We start from the raw sequence: 27,922 nt of genomic DNA on the forward strand, positions 1-27,922 counted from the left end.
GATACTCTATTTCTATTGGTCAATACATCGCTATGCAAATTATGTTATACGTCACTTCCAGTTGGAATCGAGCGCCATTTTGTCAAGAACGTTACGGTTCTGAAGTGAATTTGTGATAAAAGATAAGGCATTAGAAATTTTCATTAAGCATTTATCTGCATAGCAGCGAAAAGTTCGAATCCGAGGCAAGGTTAGTGGGGTGAGAGAATTGGCGCGCAATGTTTTGAGTGAAAGGGGCGGGGTAAATAGCTCCCTCTCTCAGCCCTGCTTGGTAGTGAGGGGCTGAAGTAGTGGCGCCGTTCGCTATCACTTAGTTCTTTCTCCACCCATTCTTTTCCTCAGCCCAAACTCACTCACCCCACCGCCCCCGGTCTGCATCTTTGACTCTCATTGACCAGGCTGGAGACTCTAGCCCAGCTGGCTAATCCGAGTGCATGCATGCGGCTGAGCGATCGGGGACTTTTCCCTCTGCATAACCGTGATTGTAAATGAGCTTCGGCCAACAGGTGAGCCAGTCAGTACAAACCGGTGCCTGGCTGCTCCCCTGTACCTGTGCGCGACGCGGGAGGGGCCGCACTATCTGGGTCGCGCGCTCCTCTCTGCAGAGCCTCTTGTTCAAAGCCGCAAACTTGAACCGCTGGATGGCAACCTGAAAGGCTGGGAAAGGATTTCCCTCGCAAACCAAACTACCGGCATGAACTGTAACTGGGAGGAGGATCCAGTGTTTGGCTACTGCGCATAAATAAGTATCTGAAGATTGTATCGAACATTTTTTTTAAGTAAATTCAATATGCACTTGTGTCTATGACATTTAGAGCACTTTTTGTTACGTCGATTTCTTGAAGTCGCGGCAAAAGAGAAATCGATTGCATGCAAATCAAATTTAATAAAATGTGGAAAATAGATACGTGTTTGAAGTATCTCCCAGCAGTTAGCATCTGCCATATTGGTTTTGATTTATTGGAATCATTACATTTGATTTACTTTTTTGCATTCATAAATATACTGTAAAGTAGTATACGAATAAGACCGTGGATTTATATGTGCGATATTGGTGAAACATTGTAGTATAGTGTGAATACATGCAATGTTATACTTCCCACGTGATGGCTAACTTTTTTTTGTTCCAAGATTTTAAAATCACTTATACATGCACTGGTAAATAGGCAAGTCAAGTGTAAAGCTGCCGTAAATATCCAATTGAAACACATCGCTAGTCAAGATTGAACCAGATGAGCTACAAGAGTCAGATGCTGATCTTTTTCTCCAATGGATTAATTTAGATAGAAAATAAATATTGAATCCTGTATTAACTTGGTCATAGCTATCATAACAGTTACATAGTGTCCCTTAAGCACTGTTTTTAGATCCGTATAATTTTTAAAGCAGTTTAATTTATCCTCCCTTGTTTGTTCGTGTTCCTGGCAGCTAACCACGTGATCGACTGGTATTTATTCTGTTTGACGGGGCTCTTGGCGAATGCCAGTAAAGGCAAACCAAGTGGAGGCGGGACTTGGCTTGTTTTTGGTCCATGTTAGCCACGTGACTGTTTCTGCGGTAATAGCTCATTGGTCTGAGTGGTGTGATTGGACTGTGCAAACGAGGTGATTGGAAAATTCGGCTGCCATTGGTCAGTGTGCTGCAGTTTATTGGTTTGATAGTCACGTGACCACAATGAATTACATCACAGGTAGTGACATCACAGCAACTTAATAAATTTTGCCATGGGATGCAAAACTTGTTAAGCACAGAAACCAGCCATTCGGCCCAACTGGTCCATGCCAGTGTTTATGTTCCACACGAGTCTCCCCCAACCTACTTCATCTTGCCCCATCAACATATCCTTCTATTCCTTTCTCCTTTGTGTACTTATCTAGCTTCCCCTTAAAAGCATCTTTGCTATTCACCTCATGTGCTCCCATGTGGTAATAAGTTCCGTTTTCACAGGAAATATATGGTACATTGGATAACAAAGTTTCTCCTCAATTTTATTACTGGATTTATTGGTGACTATCTTTTATTTATGACCCCTAGTTTTGGATTCTCAAGTGGAAACATTTCTACATCTAGTCTCTCCAACATAGGTGGTCCCTCGAATGGCGATGACTTGCTTCCACACCAAAAGGGATGAGTTCACAGATGTTTCAATGAAGGACTTGATATTCCAGTCCTGAACTCTAGGGGTGAAAGATGCATGTGCGTGGATTTTTTTTAATGTGTCCATTGCACATCAGCCACCATGCGGGCTTGACTGAGCTAGGCCTTTATCCAGTGGCAAGGTAAACCAGGGCGACTGGAGACCTGCTCTGCTGCACGGATCCAGTGTGTGCGCACATCGCAGTGTAGACTGGCCTGTGCTCTTCTGGGCCCCGTGCGCTCATTTGCCGCACCTCCGCCACAATCTCTGCCACAAACATTTACCGCACGGGGATCTCTACATCTAGTCTACATCTACCATATCAAACCATTTTTGCTCTTTTCTAGGGCGAAGAACCCCAGCCTGTTCAGTCATTCCTGATAGTTATATAAACTCATTTGTGGTATCATTCTTTTTGCTAAATCTTTTTTTGTACCTTCTCCAATGCATATATATCCTTTTCGTAATATGGAGACCAGAACTTTTCACAGTACTCTCGGGTCATGCTACCAGGGTCGTGGATTAGAAGGTTGTATTATTTTCTTACAATTGAGACATGTCGTACAGGCAAGTATGCAATGGAATAACAGGAAATATATGGTACATTCCATATAATACAATAAATATACACACAAAAAAAACTACAAGCAACTACATGGGTGATCAATGTTTTTTAAAAGCCCATGCATTGAACACCCACCCTATTTATCCATTTACCTAGCCCAATTGCTTTCAAACATTTATACCTAGGCCCACTCCTCATGTCCATTGACGGGTGCTAGGGAGACCGCCTGCAACAATTTACCCTTTCTTGGGGGCCCTCTGCAAATATTGACATATTCTTGTGACCCATAGCCTAACTTTAAAATGGTATCAGCTATCCAAAGGAATGCAGTGCATCATAGCAAGAAAAAAAAACCCTTTTGTTGTAAAGTAACAAGAATAACCTATTACTAAGCCAACAAATCGAGAATTAATAACCCTCTAGTGTCCAATGACTTGACCAAACTATTTTATTACTCTACCAAATGTTGCTGGGAAACAAGTTGCCATTGGGTGCAAATAAGCCTTTCTCCTGCCACTCATCCCATTAGTCAGTATTGAAATGTGCATAGTGGCAGTAGTGCAATTCCCCTTGTAACTTTTTAAAAATTAGCACACCAATACAAATAGATATATTTAGTTAGTGTGTAGGTCATTATGACCTTTTTAGCTGTCAAAGTATCTCAATGATCGGCTTAGTTATGATACTTTAGCATTGGGCGCTCCAATTTGAAACCTGCAATTAAATTTGACTTGACTCTCTGCACAAGGGCTCAACAGTATTTTAGTCTCCACTACCATCTAAATGAGGGATGGTAAATTGGCTGGTAGGAATCTTCCCCCAGTGTTGAAACTCAAACATGAATTTCCATCAATGGTATTTGAGAGTGGTCCTACTGATTGGGAGGAAGAAATTAGCAAAATCAATAACGTACACTAGAAGCTGCATTCAGTGATGCTGCATATCCTTATTGTGGATGATATTGACATTGCTTTGATGGAAACTTGGCTCATGGATGGTGACACCTTGTCCCTTAATGACACCTCTCTTTTCTCTTTCCTCCCCCCCCCCCCCCCCCCCCCCCCCGGTGTCAAGCTATATTTCTATATTCTGGCCTGCCCAAACTGCCACCATGGTGGTGTGACCCTTATCACCAAATCATACTTTGGTATCTTCCTGCTCCTCGAATGCTTCCTTTTCCATATGGCACCTCAGCTTGTTCTACTCCCCTCTTTAAAATTCCTCTTCTCTACCCCATCCTCTCATTCTCGCAGATATCCTTCCTCAGACTGCACTGAGCAACGACTCATCCTCTGATTTCAATTTCCATCTCAACCTATCTTGTCCTATTTCCTCTAATTTCCCTGTCCTCCCTTAACAACTTCCTTCGTTCCTTTAAGACGCTCCTTAAAACCTACCTCTTTAAACCAAGCTTTTGGTCACCTTCCCTGATTTCTCCTTGTGTGGCTTGGTGTCAATTTATTTGTCTCAATACTCCTGTGAAGCGCCTTGTGATGTTTCACTATGTTAAAGGCACTATCTAAATACAAGTTGTTCATATAAGCTATCCTACCCATATTGACAGCTACCCCGTCGACCTTGCTATCACAACAACAACTTGTATTTAAAAAGCGGCTTTAATGTAGTAAAACGTTCCAAGGTGCATCAGTGGTGTTATATGACAAAAAGCGAGCCACATAAGAAATTATGGCAGAAAAAGGTAGGTTTTAAGGAGCATCTTAAAGGAGAAAGAGAGGTGAAGAGGTTTAGAGAGGGAGTTCCAGAGCTTGGGGCCCAGGCAGCTGAAGGCACGGCCACCGATGGTTGAGCAGTTATAATCAGGGATGCTCAAAATGGCAGAATTTGAGGAGCGCAGAGGATGATGGAGTGGTCAACTGTGTCAAAGGCTACAGACTGGTCGAGAAGGACGACGAGAGAAAGTTTACCTTTGTCACAGTCACAAAGGATGTCATTTGTGACTTTGAGAGCTGTTTCGGTACTTTGGCAGGGTGGAAACCAGATTGAAGGGATTCAAACGTGGAGTTCTGGGAAAGATGGGCATGGATTTAGGAGGCAACAACACGTTCATGGACTTGAGAGGAAAGGGAGGATGGAGATGGGGCAAGCACATTGGGGTCAAGGGTTGGTATTTTGAGGAGAGGGGTGATGGCGGCAGATTTGAAGGAGAGGGAGACAGTAGCTGAGGAGCGAGAACCGTTAACAATGTCAGCTAACACGAGAGCCAGAAAAGGAAGTTGGGTGGTCAGCAGTTTAGTGGGAATAGGGTCAAGGTGGCGGGAAGTGGGTCTCATGGACAAGATGAGCATGGAGAGGTCAAGAGGGGAGATCAGAGAGAGAGTGCGAGTTCAGGGCTAGGGCAGGGAGGAACCTCAGAGGAAGTCCGGCCCGATTGGGCTCGGGGAAGGAAGGGATGTGGCAGATTCAGATGGTCTCAATCTTTGAGACAAAGAAATCCATGAGCTCCTTGCACTTGAAAGTGAGTGCGATGGAAACAATGAAGAAGAGTTTAAGAACAAAAGCAAAAGGGTTTAAAAAGACGCTTAGCAGTAGAGAATAGTATCTTTGCATTCCAGATTTGCATATCACGTGGCCTTTCTACTCCCACGGTCTCAATCACAGACAAGCCCATCTCTGACCGCTTCTTTGTATCCATCACTACACCCAAACTCCTTGCAAACCCCTCTTCCTTCTGTGTCCACTCTTGGAAAAATCTCTTCCCCAAATCACATAACTGACTGTACTTTCAAACTTCTCGATGTCTAACCTTTGGTACTCTATTCATCATGATACTGCTGCATCTGTTGATCTGCTCAACCATCTTTGATGCCCTTGTCCCCAGTAAAACCCTTACTCTCGCCCATTCTCTCATTCCTTCGGTATGGCCCGCATCTTTTCTGTCAAGTCCAGACATGCAGACTTGAGCATGCCTGGTTGATTGCTAAACCAGCTATCCATCAGCAGACCTGGCTGGACCACATCAAGCACAACTGGGCCTCGCTCTCCTTGACCAAAACTGCTCACTATTCGTGGATCATCCTAGGAAGCAGCTTTTCTCCACTATTAACCATCAGATTTAACTCCTGTCCCCTCCATGCTCACCTCAAACAACAAGTACGTGGAGCTGATGAATTTCTTGGCGCGAAGGTTGAGTCCATCTGTTCAGCTGCCTCTGCCGCGTTCCCCCTTTCCATTGCTCATCAAGCCAAGGCTTCCAACCAATGTCTTATTTTAGTTTCCTATCACCATTTGCCTTCTCTGAGTCATTTTGTCCACCTCCTTCTCCCTTGACTTCATTCCCACTAAACAAATGACCATTCAACTTGCCTTCCTGGTCCCCATGCTAGCTGACATTGTAAATGGTGTTCTCGCTCTTTCAAAATCACCATCATCATTCCTTCTCCACAATTACCACCCTGAACCCCACTGCCCTTGTAAACCACCATCCCATCTCCAGCCTTTCTTTCCTCAAGTCCTTGAATGTGTTGCCTCCCAAATCCTTGCCCATCTTTCCCGCAACTCCATGTTTGAATCTCTCCAATCAGGTTTCTGCCCATTCCACAGCACTGAAGTGACTCTTATCAAAATTACAAATTATACCCTCCATGACCGTGACCAACGCCTCTTATCTGTCACCCACAACAACAACTTGTATTTATATAGCACCTTTTTTAATGTAGTGAAAGATCCCAAGACGCTTCACAGGAGTATTGAGATTTAAAAATTTGACACCGAGCCACATAATTAGAAATTAGCGCAGGTGACCAAAAGCTTCGTCAAAGAGGTAGGTTTTAAGGAGCATCTTGAAAGAGAGGTGGAGATGTTTAGGCAGTGAGTTCCAGAGCTTGGGGCCTAGGCAACAGAAGGCACAGCCACCAATGGTTGAGCGATTTTATAATCAGGGATGCTCGAGGACAGAATGAGAGGAGTGCAAACATCTCTTGGGGGAGGATTAGAGATAGGGAGAGGTGAGGCCAAGGAGGAATTTGAAAATTTGAGAATTTTGAAATCCAGCTCAATGGCATTGCCCCCGCTTGGTTCTACTCTTACCTATCCAATCGTAGTCAGTATTTAAAGCGATGGCTTATTTTCCTGCTCCTGCACCGTTACCTTTGGAGTCCTCCAAGGATCTATCCTTGACTGCCTCCTCTTCCTTATCTACATGCTGCCCCTTGGTGACATCCAAATACATGGGGTCAGGTTCCACATGTACACTGATGATACCCAGCTCTGCCTCTCCCATCACCTCTCTTGACCCCCTCCATTGTGTGCTATCCCACACAAAGTTCTGCTCCCCGATCACCCCTGCTCTCTGATCTGCATTGTCTTCTGTTCTTCTAATCTTTGTGTTTAAAATCTATTCATGGCCCCAACTCTCCCGATCTCTAACTTTCTCCAGCCCTATAACTCTCAGAACTCTGTTCCTTCAACTCTGACCACTTGTGCATCCCTCACTCCCTTTGCTCACAACTGGCGGCAGTGAAGATAAAATACAAATGAATGACCTTTCAGGTCTGTACCCTTTGTCAGAGTTCCGATGAAGGGTGCACAGCCGGAATATCATAACGTGTCTTTTCATTTTAGGGATGCTGAATGAGCTGCTGTAACTTTTTCTGTGTTTTTAGGTTTCCAGCATTTGAAATTTTACTTTATTGGCTCCTAAATAATCTAATGCTACTTCAAAAATTCACTTGACTCCAAGCAGAATTCATTCCCTTCTCAACAGTCTGAATTTAATTGCAGATCAAGACCACCACTATGGTATTAGAATGCCAATCACCAGCATTTTGTTGTTCATAATTTGACATTTTCTTATGTGGATTTTGGGATTGAAATTGCTGAAGATTGAAAAAATATATTGAAGGAAATAAACACGCTTGTTAGCAACTGATTTATCTTCATACAAGTACTTGCCTTCCTCAATAGACATACAATACAGAAGGTAGACCTAGTGTTTAAGAGAATAAGCAAAAGTAGTTTTTTTGTTGTAAATTCAAACAGTATGTACAGACAACACTGCAAGGCGCAAGCACTTTAAGATGCGTCACTATTAATGCAAGAAAGTGCAAATGTGCACTGAAGCCGCTGACAACCAACATCTTTGTAATAAGCAGCTCGATCATACAGCAATTTCTAAAATCAAGTTGGAAAAGAAACTAATCAACATTCTGAAGAATATAATCAAACCATGGAATGACAAAGTAAGACCATTCCTTCAAATTAATCTTGTGTGGTCACTATTATGATCATCTCTTTAACTTGTTTAATCTCTGGCAACCTCCCAGAAGATGAAACGGTGAAATGCCCCACTAACTCAAAGATCCAGAAAAACACTAATATGATATGAAATTTGACTGGCTATATTTCACAGAAGACAATTATTGTTCAACAGTGTAGGAACTGCAAAGCTATATAGAATACAGGTTGGAGCTCTCTGGTCCGGCACCCTCTGGACCTGATCGGTGCCGGAACAGAGAATTTTCCGAACCATGGGAGGTCACGCTTGTCGACAGCGCCAGGGCTCCTCTGTGTGTGTGTGTGCTGGCAGCCTATGGGTGGCTCCCTCAGCTAATCGCCGAACACACTCACTGACTGACAGCCGCTCCAGCCAATCAAAAACATTTTTAAAACCCTCCTCTCAGGCCCAACTAATGCCGAACCACGGATGTTTCCGGACCAGAGAGGTCCAACCTGTACTTGGTCAACTGTGTGCATATCTATCTGAGCAATAATCCCTTTCATACCCAAATACCTGTCCGTTTAATTTTTAAACCTTTATCATCGTATGTACTCATCTAGTACACTGGGAGAAACTTGCTTGAGATTTGTATGTTCTCATCCTCTCATGCTGGGTCTAGCTCGATTAAGTAATTTACATTGCTACTGTTCATGATTCTGAATTGTGGATCATAACTACTCTTTGATGAAAAGATATCTAAATTTATATTCGATACATAGAAAATAGGTGCAGGAGTAGGCCATTCAGCTTTTTGAGCCTGCACCACCATTCAATATGATAATGGCCGATCATGCAACTTCAGTACCCGATTCTTGCTTTCTCTCCATACCCCTTGATTCCTTTAGCCGTAAGGGCTACATCTAACTCCCTTTTGAATATATCTAACGAACTGGCCTCAACAACTTTCTGTGGTAGAGCATTCCACAGGTTCACAATTCTCTTGAGTGAAGAAGTTTCTCCTCATCTCGGTCCTAAATGGCTTACCCCTTATCCTTAGACAGTGACCCCTGGTTCTGGACTTCCCCAACATCGAGAACATTCTTCCTGCATCTAACCTGCCCAATCCCATCAGAATTTTATATGTTTCTATGAGATCCCCTCATTCTTCTAAATTCCAGTGAATTTAAGCCTAGTCGATCCAGTCTTTCTTCTTATGTCAGTCCTGCAATCCCGGGAATCAGTCTGGTGAACCTTCGCTGCACTCCCTCAATAGCAAGAATATCCTATATCAGATTAGGAGACCAACACTGTACACAATATTCAAGGTGTGGCCTCACCAAGGCCCTGTACAACTGCAGTAAGACCTCCCTGCTCCTATATTCAATTCCTCTCACTATGAAGGCCAACATGCCATCTGCCGCCTTCACCAGCTGCTGTACCTGCATGCCACCTCCCCTTTTCCTAATCTGCCGCCATTCAGATGATAATCTGCCTTCCTGTTTTGGCCACCAAAGTGGATAACCTCTCATTTATCTACATTATACTGCATCTACCATGCATTTGTCCACTCGCCTAACCTGTCCAAGTCATCCTGCAGCCTCTTAGCATCCTCCTCATGGCTCACTGCCACCCAGCTTAGAGTCATCTGCAAACTTGGAGATATTACATTCAATTCCTTCGTCTAAATCATTAATGTATATTGTAAATAGCTGGGGTCTCAGCACTGAACCTTGCGGTACCCCACTAGTCACTGCCTGCCATTCTGAAAAGGACCTGTTTATTCCTACTCTTTGCTTCCTGTCTGCCAACAGTTCTCTATCCACGTCAATACATTACCCCCAATATCATGTGCTTTAATTTTGCACACTAATCTCTTGTGTGGGACCTTGTCAAAAGCCTTTTGAAAGTCCAGTACACCACATCCACTGGTTCTCCCTTGTCCACTCTACTAGTTACAGCCTCCAAAAAAAATTCTAGGAGATTTGTCAAGCATGATTTCCCTTTCATAAATCCATGCTGACTTGGACCGATCCTATCACTGCTTTCCAAATGTGCTGCTATTTCATCTTTAATAATTGATTCCAACATTTTCCCCTCTACTGATGCCAGGTTAACCGGTCTATAATTCCCTGTTTTTTTTTTTTCTCTCTCCCTCCTTTTTTAAAAAGTGGGGTTACATTAGCTACCCTCCAATCCATAGGAACTGATCCAGAGTCTATAAAATGTTGAAAAATGACCACCAATGCATCCACTATTTCTAGGGCCACTTCCTTAGTCTGCATCCCAGAGTACTTATCAGGCCCTGGGGATTTATCAGCCTTCAATCCCATCAATTTCCCTAACACAATTTCCTGACTAATAAGGATTTCCTTCAGTTCCTCCTTCTCGCTAGACCCTCGGTCCTCTAGTATTTCCGGAAGGTTATTTGTGTCTTCCTTAGTGAAGACAGAACCAAAGTATTTGTTCAATTGGTCTGCCATATCTTTGTTCCCCATTTATAAATTCACCTGATTCTTATTGAAAGGGATCTACATTTGTCTTCACTAATTGTTTTCTCTTCACATATCTATAGAAGCTTTTGCAGTCAGTTTTTATGTTCCCAGCAAGCTTACTCTCATACTCTCTTTTCCCCCTCCTAATTAAACCCTTTGTCCTCCTCTGCTGAATTCTAAATTCCTCCCAGTCCTCGGGTTTGCTGCTTTTTCTGGCCAATTTATATGTCTCTTCCTTGGGCTTAACACTATCCCTAATTTCCCTTGTTAGCCACGGTTGAGCCACTTTTTTATTTTTAAGCCAGACAGGGGTGTACAATTGTTGAAGTTCATCCATGTGATCTTTAAATGTCTGCCATTGCCTATCCACCGTCAACCCTTTAAGTATCATTCACCAGTCTATCCTAGCCAATTCACGTCTCATACCATCAAAGTTACCTTTCTTTAAGTTCAGGACCCTAGTCTCTGAATTAACTTTGTCACTCTCCATCTTAATGAAGAATTCTACCATTTATTATGGTCACTCTTCCCCAAGGGGCCTCACACAACAAGATTGCTAATTAATCCTCTCTCATTACACAACATCGTCTAGGATGGCCAGCTCTCTAGTTGGTTCCTCGACATACTGGTCCACTCCAGGAAATCCTCCTCCACCATATTGTTACCAGTTTGGTTAGCCCAATCTATATGTAGATTAAAGTCACCCATGATAACTGCTAACATGTGCAATAAACGGCAATTTCGCTAGTCGTATGACTAGTAGTTGTCTGTGACGGTTCTTGAGTTAGATATTAAATTGTACACTAGACAATGGCAGTACCGTTAATGTTCGTTTAATACAGAAGTAGTACAAGACTCTTGCCTCCAAGAGTTATTACCAAGTCGGAATCTTCGTTACCGTGTGTAAACCTTATCTTGATCAATTAAGTCTTTTCATCCTTTCCCACTGCCCCCTGCTGTTTCCCACAGCTGGTTCTGTTACGGTAACTCCCTCCTGTCCGTTGGCCTTCAATCTGCTATTCCTACACCTAACCTTTTGTTCGGTCATTAGCAATTGCCGGAACTCTGTTAATTGGCATTCAGTATTTGGCGATCTCTTACCCAGGTCGAATCCTTTTGAATATGGCTTTATTATCCTGCAGCTTTACAACTTTACCTCATTCCCTTATCTCCTTCACCCTGAGGTCAATGTCTGCTTGTTTTTTTTGAGCAAGAGAGTTTATTGGTTTTAGACCCCAGGTCTGAACTAACTTCTTAATCCTTTCTGATATTTCCACACGCGCATCCCTAATTTCCTGTTTGATGCCATCCCCAACCTCACTACTACTGTTTGGTGGTCTGTACACAACTCCCACTAGCGTTTTCTGCCCTTTGGTGTTCCGCAGCTCTACCCATACAGATTCCACATCATCCTTCCTTACTATTGCGTTAATTTCCTCTTTAACCAGCAACGCTACCCCACCTTTTTCCTTTCTGTCTATCCTTCCTGAATATTGAATACCCCTGAATGTTGAGTTCCCAGCCTTGGTCACCCTGAGTTCTATTTGGTATTAAGGAATTATCTTCTCTAGAACTTTCTCAGGTGTATGTGGTCCTTTTTAAAATGCCTAATTTTACACCCAGAATTCCAAAACAGTCTTGTGAATGAGTTGTAAAGGATTGCGTTGCATGTAAAACTCCAGTAGTTGCTGTCTTTCAGTTTAATCCTTGTCTTTATGTTCTACTTTTCAAAACCATGTACATTTTAATTTCTTTAGGCTAATGTGCTTTTTCATGTGCTTTTAGGAGCAATCCATTTTGGACCATGTTAAATGTTTTCTGATGAGGCAGATTTATTACATTGTTTACATCTCTTAAACATCTACCTCCCAAGAACCATGCCTAATGCAGTGAAGTAGGTTTTCCTTTGTTGGCCTTCGTAGCTAGGGGATTTGAGTATAGGAGCAGGAAGGTCTTACTGCAATAGTACAGGGCCTTGGTGAGGCCTCACCTGGAATATTGTGTTCAGTTTTGGTCTTCTAATCTGAGGAAGGATGTTCTTGCTATTGAGGGAGTGCAGCGAAGGTTCACCAGACTGATTCCAGTGATGGCTGGACTGACATATGAGGAGAGACTGGATCAACTGGGCCTTTATCCACTGGAGTTTAGAAAGATGAGAGGGGATCTCATAGAAACGTATAAGATTCTGACGGGACGGGACGGGACAGGTTAGATGTGGGAAGAATGTTCCCGATGTTGGGGAAGTCCAGAACCAGGGGACACAGCCTTAGGATAAGGGGTAGGCCATTTAGGACTGAGATGAGGAGAAACTTCTTCACTCAGAGTTGTTAACCTGTGGAATTCCCTGCCGCAGAGAGTTGTTGATGCCAGTTCATTGGATGTATTCAAGAGGGAGTTGGATATGGCCCTTACGGCTAAAGGGATCAAGGGGTATGGCGAGAAAGCGGGAAAGGGGTACTGAGGTGAAGGATCAGACATGATCTTATTGAATGGTGATGCAGGCTCGAAGGGCCGAATGGCCAACTCCTGCACCTATTTTCTATGTTTCTATGTTTGTGAGCTAGAAGTGAAGAGTAGTTTGGATGTTAGAAATTGTTATTTAAGTTTCACTCCCACCTCCCAAAATTCAAAGTTCTGCACATGCATGGTTTTTCCCATTAAAAGCCAGTGAGCTAGCTGTGCAGGAACTCGAGCACTGCATGACCTTCAGCTTAAAGGGAATATTAGGTGTTGGTGGACTGGGAGCCAAAGTAGATTAGCTAGCCTGGGGTGATTGGTGCGCTGGGTCGGATACGGGCAGTACAGTTTTGAATGAGCTCAAGTTTATACAGGGTGCAAGATGTGAAGCTGGCCAGAAGAGCATTGGAATAATCGATTCTGCAGGTACCAAAATTTGGGAGGCTAAAACAAATTTTAGGAGTTTGGAACAGGGGTGGTAGGGTTTACGGTTTTTTTTTAGGCTCCAAGTAAACTAATTAACTTGACTGTCATCTCAACTGAAATTGGTGACTCTGGCTTAATTTAATCTATATAATGTATAACCCATATTAATTGTTGCATGACATCCGATCCTGTTAGTTTCCTGGTAAATGGGTTAGGTTTAAAATTATCTCCTGCTTGCAGCATAACATGCAAATGTTGTTGATGTGTAAAGTTCTATTTGAATCTGTATGTTTGCAAGTCTTGAGCAATGTAGTGTACACGGATACAGCAAAATATATTTGAAATTTTACCCTTGATTTTTTTTTTTAGTGGCCCTAGTTAAGCTGCCGGTGGGAAGAAATACAAGGTATCTGTACCCTTAACTCAAAATCCTATCTGGGAAAGATCTCATCAACAATTGCTCTTACTCATCAATATTTTCAAAAAATATCAAGAGTTTGATAATTTTTGGGGGAAGTTTTGAGAAGCTGTATTTTCTCACCAGATACTTGGCCTGAGATTGGGAAAGCAATTTGCCCTGACCTGAGATTCTCCCTCATTGAAAGATGCTGGCCTGTATTTAACCACCACCTTGCAGCAGCTCAAATCAGGCACATTGAAGCACCAACAGGACACCATATCAATAGAAGGATTGTATCCTGCTGGTACCTGTACTTCAGTGCACATTGTTTGGCACATAACTTAAGGATTTCCATAACCCTGCTTTAAAAATTCATAGTTCAGCTTTGCTGATTGTATAGATTTGAATTATTCCCACTGCAATTCACAACTGTGAAGTGCGCATACAGGATTTTAGCAGATAATGGAAGTAAATACCTTTAACTGAATTAATGACTGAAGCTCACTGCCAGGTATTTTTAAGTGATTTCTCTTGTGCGCTTCTCTCTGCTCTATGTCCTCCCTGGCCAATAGAAGTGACTGAAGGCCTGTTGTCTATTGCTAATGACATTCTGCAGCTGGCCACTAAAACATAGTGGTGATTGTGATTGGATGTCCTTTCTGGATTTAAAAAAAAAAGTAAACCTTTATAAATCACTGGTTAGACCTCATCTGGAGTATTGTGTTCAATCCTGGGCTTTAGAAAGGGTGTTAAGACCTTGGAAAGGGTGCAGAGGAGATTCACCAGAATGGTACAGGTTGAACATCCCTATCCGGCACCCTTGGGACCTGGCCTGTTCCGAATGAGGGATTTTGCCAGATGAGAGAAGGTCATGTGTGGACTGTGCCTTTAAACGCTATCGCTGGGGTGCTGCTGCAGTCAGTGTGTGTGTGGGGGCCCCGAAGGGTCACCGGGCCCAGAAAAGTCGGTCTGTGCCCCCTGGAAGGAACACTGTGGGGAGTAGCTGCTGGCCTGAGGACTGTGGCTGCAGGAGTTCCAGCAGGACGATGAGGAGATGGCAGCCGATCAAGGAGAAAGATTATATTGGTGAGTAGGATTTTGACCAGCCTCGTTCTGCGAATGTGCCACCCGACGGCCGGGAAGGATTCCGAACGAGGGGAGGTGCCGGATAAGGGAGTCCCGGATAAGAGAGGTTCAACCTGTACAATGGATGAGAAAATTCAGTTATGTACAGAGGCTAAAGAAGCTGGGATTGTTCTCATTGGAGCAGAAAAGGTTTAAGGAGAGATTTGAGAGATCTTTAAAATTGAGGGGTTTTGAAAGGGTAGATAGCAAGTTGGTTGATAGACCAGTGAAGTATTAATGTTATGCTGGTAGTTATTACTAAAATATGTAATAAAGGTCAGTCCAGTACTAAATATGACACATACCATTTAGTTTGATTTAAAAAAAATATATATATATATATATAAATCTTGAACTCCTGGTTTCAGATCCATTTGGTGGTTGACCTTGAAGGTCTGTTATTTATGACGCCATTTTTTGGACGGTGCAGGGGTACACTGGGAACAATATCTTATTAAAATATTGCTTCTAAGTGTATTTCCCCCTCTCTGCAACTCTTGTTATGCTTTGGTCACATTTTTGACAACTTTTGCCATTGTAAATTCCTATGTCAGCTTTCACAGTTGAACTAATCAAATAACATTAATTTTTCAAAAAATAATTTTAGTTTTTTCCTCCGTGACTGCAATTTCTAAAGTTTTTAAACAAAAGTTACATATTTTTCAATAATATGGGTGAATTTTTCTATTGTTTTTAATGTCTTAAGTTTTTATTTGAAACCTTCATCCTCTTCCAACATCACAGATTTGACTTGATTTTGTCCAGACCTGACTGTTAGCCAAAGTTAGATTGTGACACCCGAGCATGTGCAATCTTATATTTTCCCAGGATGCATCAGTACCATTTATTCAGCTAAATTGCTCAATTATTTCTATGTTGAGTACTTGATTTTCTTTTTAAAGTACGTATGCATGGACGCGAGTGAGGGGGGAAAAAAATCACTAGATTACACATCTGTTAACACATTTTGTCTCGATGTGAGTTCAGTATTCAAAAAAGTTGAAACAAGCAACCTCTAAATATCTTGTATTTTGGTTACAATTCAAAAATGTAAACATTCTAATTACCGACACTTTTAACATCATCATCATCATCATAGGCAGTCCCTCGGAATTGAGGAAGACTTGCTTCCACTCCTGAAGTGATTTCTTTGGTGGCTGAGCAGTCCAATACGAGAGTCACAGACCCTGTCACAGGTGGGACAGATAGTCGTTGAGGGAAGGGGTGGGTGGGACTGGTTTGCCTGTACTTGATTTCTGCACGCTCTCGGCATTGAGAGTCGAGGCACTCAACGCCCTCCCGGTTGCACTTTCTCCACTTAGGGCGGTCTTTGGCCAAGGACTCCCAGGTGTCAGTGGTGATGTCACACTTTATCAGGGAGGCTTTGAGGGTGTCCTTGTAATGTTTCCGCTGCCCACCTTTCTCGTTTGCCGTGAAAGAGCTCGCATAGAGCACTTGCTTTGGGATTCTCGTGTCTGATATGCGAACTATGTGGCCTGCCCAGCGAAGCTGATCGAATGTGGTCAGTGCTTCAATGCAGGGGATGTTAGCCTGGATGAGGACACTGATGTTGGTGTGCCTGTCCTCCCAGGGGATTTTTAGGATCTTGCAGAGACATCGTTGGTGATATATCTCCAGCGACTTGAGGTGTCGTCTGTACATCGTCCATGCCTCTGAGCCATACAGGAGGGCGAGTATTGATACAGCCCTGTAGACCATGAGCTTGCTGCTGGATTTGAGGGCCTGGTGTCTTCAAACACTCTTTTCCTCAGGTGGCCGAAGGCTGCACTGGCGCACTGAAGGCGGTGTTGAATCTCTATCAATGTCTGCTTTTGTTGATGAGAAGCTCCCGAGATATGGGAAATGGTCCACGTTGTCGAGGGCCGCGCCGTTGATCTTGATGACTGGGGGGGGGCAGTGCTGTCCGGCGAGGACAGGCTGTTGGAGGACCTTTGTCTTACGGATGTTTAACGTAAGGCCCATGCTTTCGTATGCCTCAGTAAATACGTCGACTATATCCTGGAGTTTAGCCTCAATGTGCGCAGACGCAGGCGTCGTCCGCGTACTGTAGCTCAACGACAGAGGTTGGGGTGATCTTAAGCGCCAGCCCTTATACATGGCCTTTTTTGATCTTACAAAGTCCTTTGACACTGTCAATCGCGAGGGTCTATGGAGCGTCCTCTTCTGTTTCGGGTGCCCCCAAAAGTTTGTCAACATCCTTCACCTGCTCCACAACGACATGCAGACCGTGATCCTTGCCAACAGATCCATTACAGACCCAATCCACGTCCGGACCGGGGTCAAACAGGGCTGCGTCATCACCCAACCCTCTTCTCAATCTTCCTCGCTGCCATGCTACACCTCATAATCAACAAGCTCCCCGCTGGAGTGGAACTAAACTACAGAACCAGTGGGAAGCTGTTTAACACTTCTAACAACTAACCTCTGAGACAGTGAGAAAGAGGCAGTCTCTCTTTTCTCCTCAGTTATTTTGCATTTTGAAAGCAACTGGATAATTTGGGGGGGGCGGTGGGGGAGAAAGAAGGTGTGGAGGAGGAAAATAGTATCTGGTCCCTCACTACGTGCCTTTGGGTGGAACAAGTGGGGGAGTGCATGGAAAGATGATTGATGAGTGAGAGCGAGGGGAGTGTATAGGGGTTAAGCAATGGGAAGGAGGAGGTGTGGGAATTTGAAGCAAGTGAGGGGTGGGGGAAGGGAGCTGCTGAAGAGGGAGTGTCACATTCTCTTTCCTTTTCCCCCCTCCCCCCCCCCCCCCCCAAACCTCCACTGCAAAATACAGCTTGCAGCTATCAGTGGCTCCTTTCCCTTGCATACCATCTTCCTTCCCTGCCATGTCCAATTTTGCCCCCACCCCCAACCAAAAGAAAAGAACAAGACTTTTAAGTGAAAAGACCAGTAAGGGAGAAGAGGGAGCTATGTACACAGATAGAAAGAGGCTGAGAGAAACAGTACATATAGATGAGAGAGAGATTGTAATATCTGACAATATGTGGAATGCCAGGAAGGGATGTACTGGTATACTTAAGCAAGTCCAATAACTTTGTGCCCATTTGTGTGAAGCATGTCCGTGCTGGTGAATGAAACATTTATGGCCTCTGTTTTCTGTACAGAGTGCTCCCAGGCTTGGCACATGGGCAGATAGAGTAGACGGCACAACACCATGCCTTAAAATTAACTTGGAGTATTAAAGTGCAATGATTTTTAAAAATTAATTTCCAACACTAGTATTCTGAATGAAATTACTAACTGTTGAAAATTTGAGCTGTAGACCTGCATTAATTAATTACTCAGCCAAGAGTGAATTTATTTAGGCCATTGCAGTTGTCGGAGGGTGTTCTTTCACCTTGTTAGGCAGTGCAGGTTTGGTACCCATGCCTCAGAAGTGAGAAGTATATAGTTCTAACCCAGTGTGTTCAGAGGCCCTCATTCCCTATATAGATTAATATGATTGTTTAAATATTTTTTTAACTTGACCTGACTTTTGTTTGTTCAGAAACCGTAAAGATGTACCAACTTCCTGTAACCAAGCTTGAAACCATCAGGAAATCCAGAAAGAAGGTGAAGAGGATCCTGTCTGATATTGGCCTGGAATACTGTAAAGAACTATCGGAGGTTTGTGATTGATCTTTTTCCATAAATTGTCCCGTGGAGTATCTGTAGAAACTTAAAAGAAAACAAAAACTATCTCTTCAAACAACTATGAAGTAAATTTGTAATGTTGAAGTGAATTGTGCAAAAATGAAACAGAATATTTTAATTAAAATAAATCTGAATTTGTATCTTGCCCAATTTAAAGGGGAAATGATGGGCTCAAATGAAGATATTAACAAGTGGATGAGTGAGCAGAGGATGAAATGCAATTGATTTGTGATTGATCTTTTTCCATAAATTGTCCCGTGGAGTATTTTTATACTGTGTTTCACTCTTTTTATTCTGGACTACACATTAGAGGACAGACTGGTGACGCAAAAGATCTGTGGCATCAGTTCCATGAGGGTGTTTGGGTATGATTGGAGGTTGGACTCCCTGTTTAACCTGTAACCACTCTTTATCTAGCCCTCCCCTTGATGTACACTCTAGATTGAAAAAGATTATTCTTGCATGATGTCCATAACCTTTTGAACACTTGACTGCAGCAATATTCTTTGTGAATGGCAATGTGCTACAAGTAAAAAAAAAAAAATATGTTTGATTACAGGAATTTAAAAGTCATAATCCAGGGGAATACTACATGAAGAACACCTCATGGGCAGACTTTTCAACATGGCAGCCAAGTAAAAAGTCAAAGGTAATCTGAGTGTTTGCTTGAGATTTAATTAATGCACTTAACAAACCTATGGATTCATTTTCCTAATATAAGAACACAAGAATTAGGAGCAGGTGTGGGCCATACGGCCCCTCGAGCCTGCTCTGCCATTCACTGAGATCATGGCTGATCTTCGAACTCTCCTCCATTTTTCCGCCGATCTCCATATCCCTTAATTCTTGAGTCTAAAAATCTATCTATCTCTGCCTTGAATATACTCAACAACTGAGCATGCACAGCACTTTGAGGCAGAGAATTCCAAAGATTCACAACTCTCGATGAGTGAGTGAAGCAATTCCTCCTCATCTCAGTTTTAAAAGGCTGGCCCCTTATCCTGAGACTATGCCCCTAGTTCTAGACTCCAGCCAGGGGAAACGATCTCTCGGCATCTACCCTGTCAATCCCCCTCGGAATCTTGTATGTTTCAATGAGATCACCTCTCATTCTTCTAAACTTGAGAGTATAGGCCCAATCTACTCAATCTCTCATCATAGGACAACTCTCTCATCCCAGGGATTAATCTAGTGAGCCTTTGTTGCACCGCCTCTAATACAAGTATATCCTTCCTTAAATAATGAGACCAAAGCTCTGCACAGTATTCCAGGTGTGGTCTTACCAGAGACCTGTACAATTGTAGCAAGACTTCCTTACTCTTGTACAGCAACCCCCTTGCAATAAAGGCCGACAGCCATTTGCCTTTTTAATTACTTGCTGTACCAGTATGCTACCTCTGTTTCTTGTACAAGGACACCCAAATCTCTCTGAACACCAACATTTAATAGTTTCTCACAATTAAATAAAAAAACATTCTGTTTTTCTGTTCTGCGTACCAAAGTGAATAACCTCACATTTACCCACATTATACTCCATCTGCCACCTATTGCCCACTCACTTAACCAGTCTATATCCCTTTGCAGGCTCTTTGCGTCCTCCTCACATCTTACTTTCCCACCTAGCTTTGTAATACAATGCAGCGTTTGTGCTATATCGTGCCTTTATGGAGATAAAGGTTACAAGGTGCTTTATTGAGGTTTGGGAGACGTTTAGTAAGCCTCGAGTCAGTCATCAAAGTCTATTCGCTTGACTGATACCATGTCATAATAAGTAAGCTTAAAAAGTAAATGTACAATACGTGATTTCTTAATTCTAATTAACGTGCAGTTTAAACCTCTCCGTGAAAGCAACTTTTGAAGATCCTATGGAGCAACAACTTTGCTTTTTGAAAGTTGCAGAAGAAAGTCACGTTAATAATTTTGACTTGGATCTAACATTTGGGTAGAAATGGAATACAAATGGAGATTTCATGGTAGAAGATCTTGATGAAATATTATTACTAAGGAATTTGCTCTGATTTGTTTTTGGCTGACGATTGCTATATAATTTGAATTGAGGTAGGGGGGGGTTCCCAAACCGATTTGTTTTCTTGGCAATTTACTTCTCTCTACTCCTCTTATAAGATGATGATGATGATGATTCCTTGGTTTGGGATATAGTTTCATGGATCAGCTCTTATTAAGCGGCCATTATTTATTTGGGAGCCTTAATGGCCAAGCTCCATCCTGACCTGTCTTTTTTTAATTTGCACTTGTGCTATTTGTTGGATAGTAATCAGTAGTGAAGAGATGTCAGTCCAGGCTTATTTCTGCCCCCAACCCCTAATTGGGATCCAATAATAGCGCACACCTGGGGTTTCCTGGTTTTTATGGTACTATGGGAATGTTCTGGTATTGTCGAAGGTGCCATCTTTGCGATGAGATGTTAAACCAACTCTGCTCTAAAGTGGACGTAAAAGATCTCCTGGCACTATTTAAAGAAGAGCAGGGGAGTTCTCCTGGTGTAATAAAAACAGAAAATGTTGGAAATACTTAGCAGGTCAGGCAGCATCTGTAGAGAAAGAAACAGTTAATGTTTCAGGTTGATGACCTTTTGTCAGAACTGGGTGTCTCTCATTGCTATTCGTGAATCCTTGTTGCGTGCAATTTGGCTGCACGTTTCCTACATTACAACAGTGACTATAGTTCACAAGTACTTGATTGGCTGTAAAGGGATTTGCGACTTCCTGAGGTCATGAAAGGCACTATGTAAATGCAAGTCTTATTTCTGTTCCATTTTAAAAATGTTATTTTTTTGCAGACCTACCGAGCAAAACCATATTGCTGCAGCCTGTGTGATTTTTCGACAAAATTTATTTCTGCTTACAAGAGTCACATGCGATGTTCCCACGAGGATGAAATGGATGTGGAAATGATGGTTAGCTGTCCTAATTGCACATTTATATCTCATCCCAAGACTATGAAAAAACATGTCAAAATATTCCATTCTGATCCTCGAAAAGTGCACAGCATTGCTAACCATGTGAATACAGATCAAATAAGACAGATGCAACCCAAGGTGTTACAGGGCAAAATGTCAAACCTAGTCCAGCCGGTTTATTTTTGCAAAGTATGTTCATACAAAGATATATCATTGTATGCCATAAAGAAACATGTTTTTCTATCACACTTTGGCAATTCCTACATTGGTCAGGTAGAGGATCAGGTACTTTCTGTATACAAGTATTTTTGTAAAGGATGCCAAATGAAAATGGTCACCTATGATGCCTTACTATATCACATTCTAGATAAACATAAGGAAGTGGACGGTCCAGTAAAAGCTACAGTTGGACATATAACAGAGCTGAGACCTAGGCTACCCATTGCTCCTAAGCCTCAGGTAAGCAAGGCTTCTCTGCCAGTGCCTCCCAGTGTGAGATCGACAGTATCACCACCAAATTCCAGACTAACCGGACATGTGCTTTCTTGTGTGACGTCGATGGCATCGGCATTGGCATCCAATGTCAGACCAATAGGACCAGTGCTTTCATGTGTGAAATCAACAGCCAATATCAGCCCACCTGTACCAGCAACTCCCTGTGTGAGATCACCTGTAACAGCATCTGTGCAACAGACAGTTAATGTATTGGCACTTCCTCAAAATATTAAACCAGTAACTTTGGGATCATTAAGGCCAAATATGAATGCTTTCCATTTACAAAATAATGTAATTCCAGTAACTGTATCCACAACTGGTCCTGGAGGTGCTCCAAAATCAGCACATGTTAACCTTGTGCCTGCTACTTTTCAGGTCAGCCAGAATAACCTTACAATCCGAGCGGTAGGTTCAGTCCTTCCTCAGGCGTTTTTGATGTCACAGGAATTGACCATGGATCATACAGGAAGAACCAATATTCCAGGAAATGTCCTATCGGCTAGTTCACAGACAGTGAGACATTTAATTCAGAGCAACAAACATGTCAATGGTCTACCTGCATACACTCTAACTCCAGTTCAGTTTTCTTTGCCTGTTACTCCAGGTAGTATAACTGGTAACAAATCTGGGATGATTACAACACAAATGCCACTTAATATTGCCCAAACAAATGCAATTACTTCTGTATCTCAACAAATGAAAGGATCCTCCCCTGTAATTACAGTTGCATCTGCGGCAGTGGGGCAGAAACAGAGTGCACCCGTGCCTGCAGTTGCTGTAGAATTGACTGCACAAAGTACCAAAGCTCAACAGTGGAAGAGTTGCTCAGTTTGCAGTGCATTGCTGCCACTGAGTGCTTACGATAATCATGTTGCAACAGCGCATAAAGTTGAGGAATCTTCTGACAAAGCTGAGAAGATTGTAGCCTGTGCTACTTACTTGCAGAGAGTGCGTGCTCACATAAGTAAGTGTCTTTTCTGTAGAAGCTATGTGGATAAAAATATACTAATTTCTCACTTATTAATGCATGGTCTGACTTGTATGTTTTGCTCTTTGACATTCCACGACCTAGCAAAACTTTCAGAACATGTGAAATGCTTGCATGCTGGGCTGAGATTTGACTCTGTTGAAAATGTTAAAGATGGAATTTCAACTTCCAACCAAATAAATGGTGGCAGTTTTAACTTAACTATTAAATTGCCAGAATCTAAAATGGGTCCTAAAGATATTCACTTGACACTTATTCCAAACAAAATGTCTTCTCCTCATGCACCTTTAGTAATTGAGGTGTGCAGACAAAAGGGAGAAGAAATTAACATGACGCATTCTGTAATAGAAGAGTCCCTAGACTCAAAATGTCCCTTTTGTGCAAAACACTTTTCAAACTCAAAATATGAAAAGCATTTGCAAGAAAGTCATCATGTAGCATCCATGATGCATCCACTGCTGAAAATACCAGCTTTCAAGTGCATTCACTGTCTTGGTGTGTACACAGATAGCATGACAACTTCAACAATATCTCTCCATCTGCTGCATTGTAGAGGCCTTAATAAACAGCAAAATAACATTTTGCCAAAAAGTGTTATTCAGTCAAAGCGTGAATTTCCAGAAAATGCCAAGAAGTATGGGACTGAACTGCTTTCAAATGGGGGTGGAAAAGATTTGGCATTGCCTCCTCCTAAACGAATAAAGGCTAATGTAATAGCAAGCAGTTTTGAAGTCTCCCCTGTGATGCTGAATGACACTGCAAACACTTCACACTCTTCACCATTACCGGACCCATCTACAGTCTTGGCATTGGTTCCAAAAGGCTTTGAGAATCGTACCTATGAAGAAAGGAAGCTGTTCCTACTCGACTATTTTCACAAGCAACCGTATCCTAGCAATAAAGAGATTGAGATGTTATCTTCAATCTTGTGGCTATGGAAGAGTGACGTTGCTCTTGTGTTTGGCACAAAACAAAATCTGTGCTTGAAAGCAATGAAATACAAACCATCTGTGCTTTTGGGATTCAACATGTCAGAATTGAAGAAAGTAAAGCATAATCTAAAACTTGGTGAGATTTGATCAAGGGAGAAAGAACTGCCAAGGTTTGAACAAACTACATAAGTAGGATACATCGAGCAGAAGAGATGACCTGGGTGGTCCAATTGGTTATGTTGCATAAATACATTGAGCCATCTGTACTCCTTGACAATCAAAGTAGAAGAGTAAATGGTCAGATCATTTTGCTTTTAGGGGGTCGGTGTGCCTTTCTGTTACACACTTTGGCAAATATTCCTTGTGGTTAGCAACTAGAGGCCAAGATAAACCGAAATAGAAATGTTTGACTTGAATCCTGCTTTAAAGCCAAAAATATTGTCCTGTTTGTTTATTTAAAACCACTTAATATGCTGTCTGGTTGCTCAGTGGTTTGCATAAATATGTAATCTTGTATATAAAAGCAAGCAGGAATTTGTTGGTATTAAGCCACGATATATGATGTGCTGTGCTACCAGTATGTTGTTACAGGATTGGATTAATTTACAAGCCTGTGATCTTTATTCAACAAAATTTGCGAAGCAGTCCTTTTTTTAATTGGTTGATGGAGAAGTCTCCTTCCTCTGGTAAAATTGCTTTGAAGCGATGTATACAAGAGGGTGAGAAAAATACTACAAATTTGGTCATGATGCAAAGTTGCTTCTGACAGCCTTTGTTGCCTCTTTGCATAAGCATCACTTTGCTCAGTTGATAGCTTCAGTAGTTGTTACGAGGACGGAAGCCTCTTGCCTCGTTTTGTTTGCTTTTCTCTCAATTTTGTATTTACCCCACAATCACTAATCATCAGACCACTCACTCATTAGTAAATTGTAGCAATCACTTAATCCCGTAAACTAATTTTGTTTTCCAATCACTTGCATTTTCATCAAATATGAGAAATAAAATATTCAATACAAAACATGCGCTCTATTACTGTAGGTAATTGTTAGGTGTTAAGGTTATAATTTTAAGTATGCTGCAATAAAGAGCACGTTTTGAGTAATTTTCATCAATGATCAAAAGGAGTCCTAGGATTGTTAAGTCAAAGAGCAATGTCTTGTGTTTTTAAAATCTTTTTTGAATTTATACTGTAAAGTATGAGCTGCTTTTTCTCCGTCATTTCTGATATATTAAACACTAACTTGATTTTTTTTTTTAACTGATTTGATATCTGCTATGTACTGAACCTGCACTAGGTAGTAGTCTAATAAATGTACAGGGATTGAGGAAATAGCAAATGAGTGGTCATTAGACTGCACGCCTGAATATTTGAAAATTAATAGTGAGCTTGTTATTTGGGTAATGTTCAGGTGTGGTCTTGATTTTAGTTTGGATGCCTTAGATGGATACATAATCTTAAATCTTGCTTCTAAATGCTGTCAGAAGTTGTTGGTTTTTTTTTGACTGCTACAGTGTTTTGGTCTGAAACGTATTCTGTTCCTGATCACAGATATAATGGCAAGAAAAATATACCTTTGAGTTATCATTGGCTACAAAAAACCGATGGATACATTTTTCAGATAGTGAAAACTCCATCCAAAACAATGTAACATTAATTTAAACAAAACACTCCCCTACACTGCCTTTTTAAAAAAAAATGTTCTTGTCTGAAATTCTTTCCCCTCTGCTGCAAACCCCAGCTACAATATGTGCTGATTTTGTCAATTTAAATCTGCACAGATTCATTTTTGGTTTCAAAATTAACTGAATCTTGCACTCCTATACAATCTCAACTACTCTGCAAGAATAAGTTTTTCTTTCAACTATTAGAAATTACATCTAGTAGTGTTCTAAAATGAGTTTGGAATTATTATGTAGTCACTGCACATGGATTTCTCTTTCACAAGCCTTGCAAAGCTTGTAATCTTGCCTCAAATTATAAAATTTAAAACTAATTTTTGAGAAATGCTCAATGTTTACTCTTGACTTTTTATGTGTGACATGTTTTGTTTAAAGCAGTTTCTAATTTTGCTCAGTTTGAATTGTAAATTGCTAAATCCAATTCACACTTGTAATCTGAAAGTTGAGCACTTTCTTTCTGACCAAGAGATGTTGCAAAGTTGCTTGTTGTCACTTGAAGATAGTGACATTTATCAGCAACATAACTGTTTGGGTTACTTCATTTTTATGTAAGCATTCTTTAATTTTCAGACCAAAACACTGACTTGCCTTGCCTTGCCTAGTCTGGTTCACTTCTAGGCTGATTGTGAGTTGTTATTGATTAGAAGTAGTGGAAATCTTTGCAGCGGTAGACTAGACAACTGCTACCAGTCATAAGTAATGCCTAATGGGAGAAAAATATATGAATGACAGTACCTATCTCATTTTCTGCTTTTAAAATTGCCTCATTATCATTTTGGAAACTTTTTAAATCGCCTATCTTTATACCCGCCAATTTTTCATTATCTTTATCTTTTTCTTTCCAAATAACTGCCTGTGATCACCTCTTCACAAAGATTGATATGCATCATATTACTTCAATGAATAAAACAGATTGAGTTTGGAAGGGAAATGGAAAAAATTGGCATATGTAGTAGAGAAATACTGACCAGAATCTTAAATAGGTTTACTTTTATCTCCACATAAATATTGAACCAGCTCCTTTCTAGAGCAGCCAGATTATTTTTATTTTTCCTGCATTATTGATTTCCTTTTTTCCCTCCTTCCAGTAACTGTCTAGTACAGAATGGCATTGATAATCCTGGGTAGGAATCTATATCCTGCCGAGTCTTGCCTTATCACATTAATTGAATCAACCTTATACATAATCACATCTTTTATTATGCCATTTTTAGTTCAGATGACATAGGTGGGTTTTGTGGAGAGGGGAAGGAGGGTAAAAGGAGAGGTGGTCAGCAAGGTACATACCAGCTGGAACATGAGTTACAAGTTGTGTGGATGCATCAACTAGCAGTGGAGAAAAAGGGAAACCAAGAAAGTTGAACGTAATTTGGTTTGACTAATTTTATTTGGATTTTATAAAAAGTTTTAAAATTATCCTTAATCACCACAAATTAGTAGTCTACACCATGAACTTGGGCGACTCAAACAATAATTGCACTCAAATTCTTGTAGGTTCAGAAAGTTTTCAAAGTGAACCATTTACCACATATACTTTTGGCTTTTAATATATATAGCCTTTATGTTGACTCACTTTAATGCAGTTTCTTTCCTAGATTAATTGCTTTGTAACTTAATAATCCAAATGCTTTATTCCCTACTTGGCAGTTAAACTCCCTGAAACACACACTGAATTATCTTTACAGAAGAGAAGATTTAACACTGCAAGGTAACTTGGTAGGACCATGAATTGGGCTTGTTAACATACCTTTTTTTAAAAATTAAGTTTTGAACAAAATGAGATTTAAGGTTGTATTAGATTGGTCTGATAAAAGACTGCTTTTTTACTTCGACTTATTTAAATACAGGATATCCATAAGGGATCTTAAACAATGTTAGTCTTTCAGAATAGCAAAAAGCTTCTTAAATATACTTGAGCAGTGGTGATACTCAAGAATAAATTATATTTGTTTCTACACTGGTTTTGTTACTTCAATAGACACGTTTTACATTTTTATAAAGGGTGCATATTGCTGAACATACATGACATGTTATATTTGTGTATCTATTTGCGTGCACCTCCAGCACTTGACTCGTAAGCTGGTTAAACTCTCGTTTTTGTTTGTTGACGACTGGTTTGCCGTTGTACACCATAGATGGTTTGTCCTAGTTTGTTCTCATAGTTGATGTATGTTCAGTATGAAAAGGTGCTTGTGGTACATGCAGCTTCTGTGTTGTGTTGACCGATTTTTTTTTTTTTGTGTGCAATTTGTTAGTGATGTAATTATTTGTACATAGTAATACAGAATACATTTTTAAAGCATTTTCTGTATTTGTGCAGTGATTTGTTTTGTAAAATGACTTTTTTTCCCCAGGGTGGAAGACCTTTTTATGAAGTACTATATTAGGATTTCAATAACCCAAAAGGGGTTTATGCCTTTTTATATTCATTGTGAGTAGTTGAATTTCACCCAAGTACAAAATAAAAAA

General features: G+C 41.3%; 1 protein-coding gene across 1 annotated transcript; it reads left to right on the plus strand.

Annotated features, from left to right (window-relative positions):
* Window positions 1-71: 71 nt before the first annotated feature.
* On the plus strand, window positions 72-27,922 carry adnp2a (ADNP homeobox 2a). The gene is made up of 4 exons (XM_070880663.1): window positions 72-190; window positions 18,293-18,411; window positions 18,998-19,087; window positions 21,239-27,922. The coding sequence occupies exons 2-4, from the start codon at window positions 18,304-18,306 to the stop codon at window positions 23,918-23,920; spliced, it is 2,880 nt and encodes a 959-aa protein (XP_070736764.1). The 5' UTR covers window positions 72-190; window positions 18,293-18,303; the 3' UTR covers window positions 23,921-27,922.

Source organism: Pristiophorus japonicus, chromosome 5, assembly GCF_044704955.1.
Source record: "Pristiophorus japonicus isolate sPriJap1 chromosome 5, sPriJap1.hap1, whole genome shotgun sequence".
Lineage (NCBI taxonomy): Eukaryota > Metazoa > Chordata > Chondrichthyes > Pristiophoridae > Pristiophorus > Pristiophorus japonicus.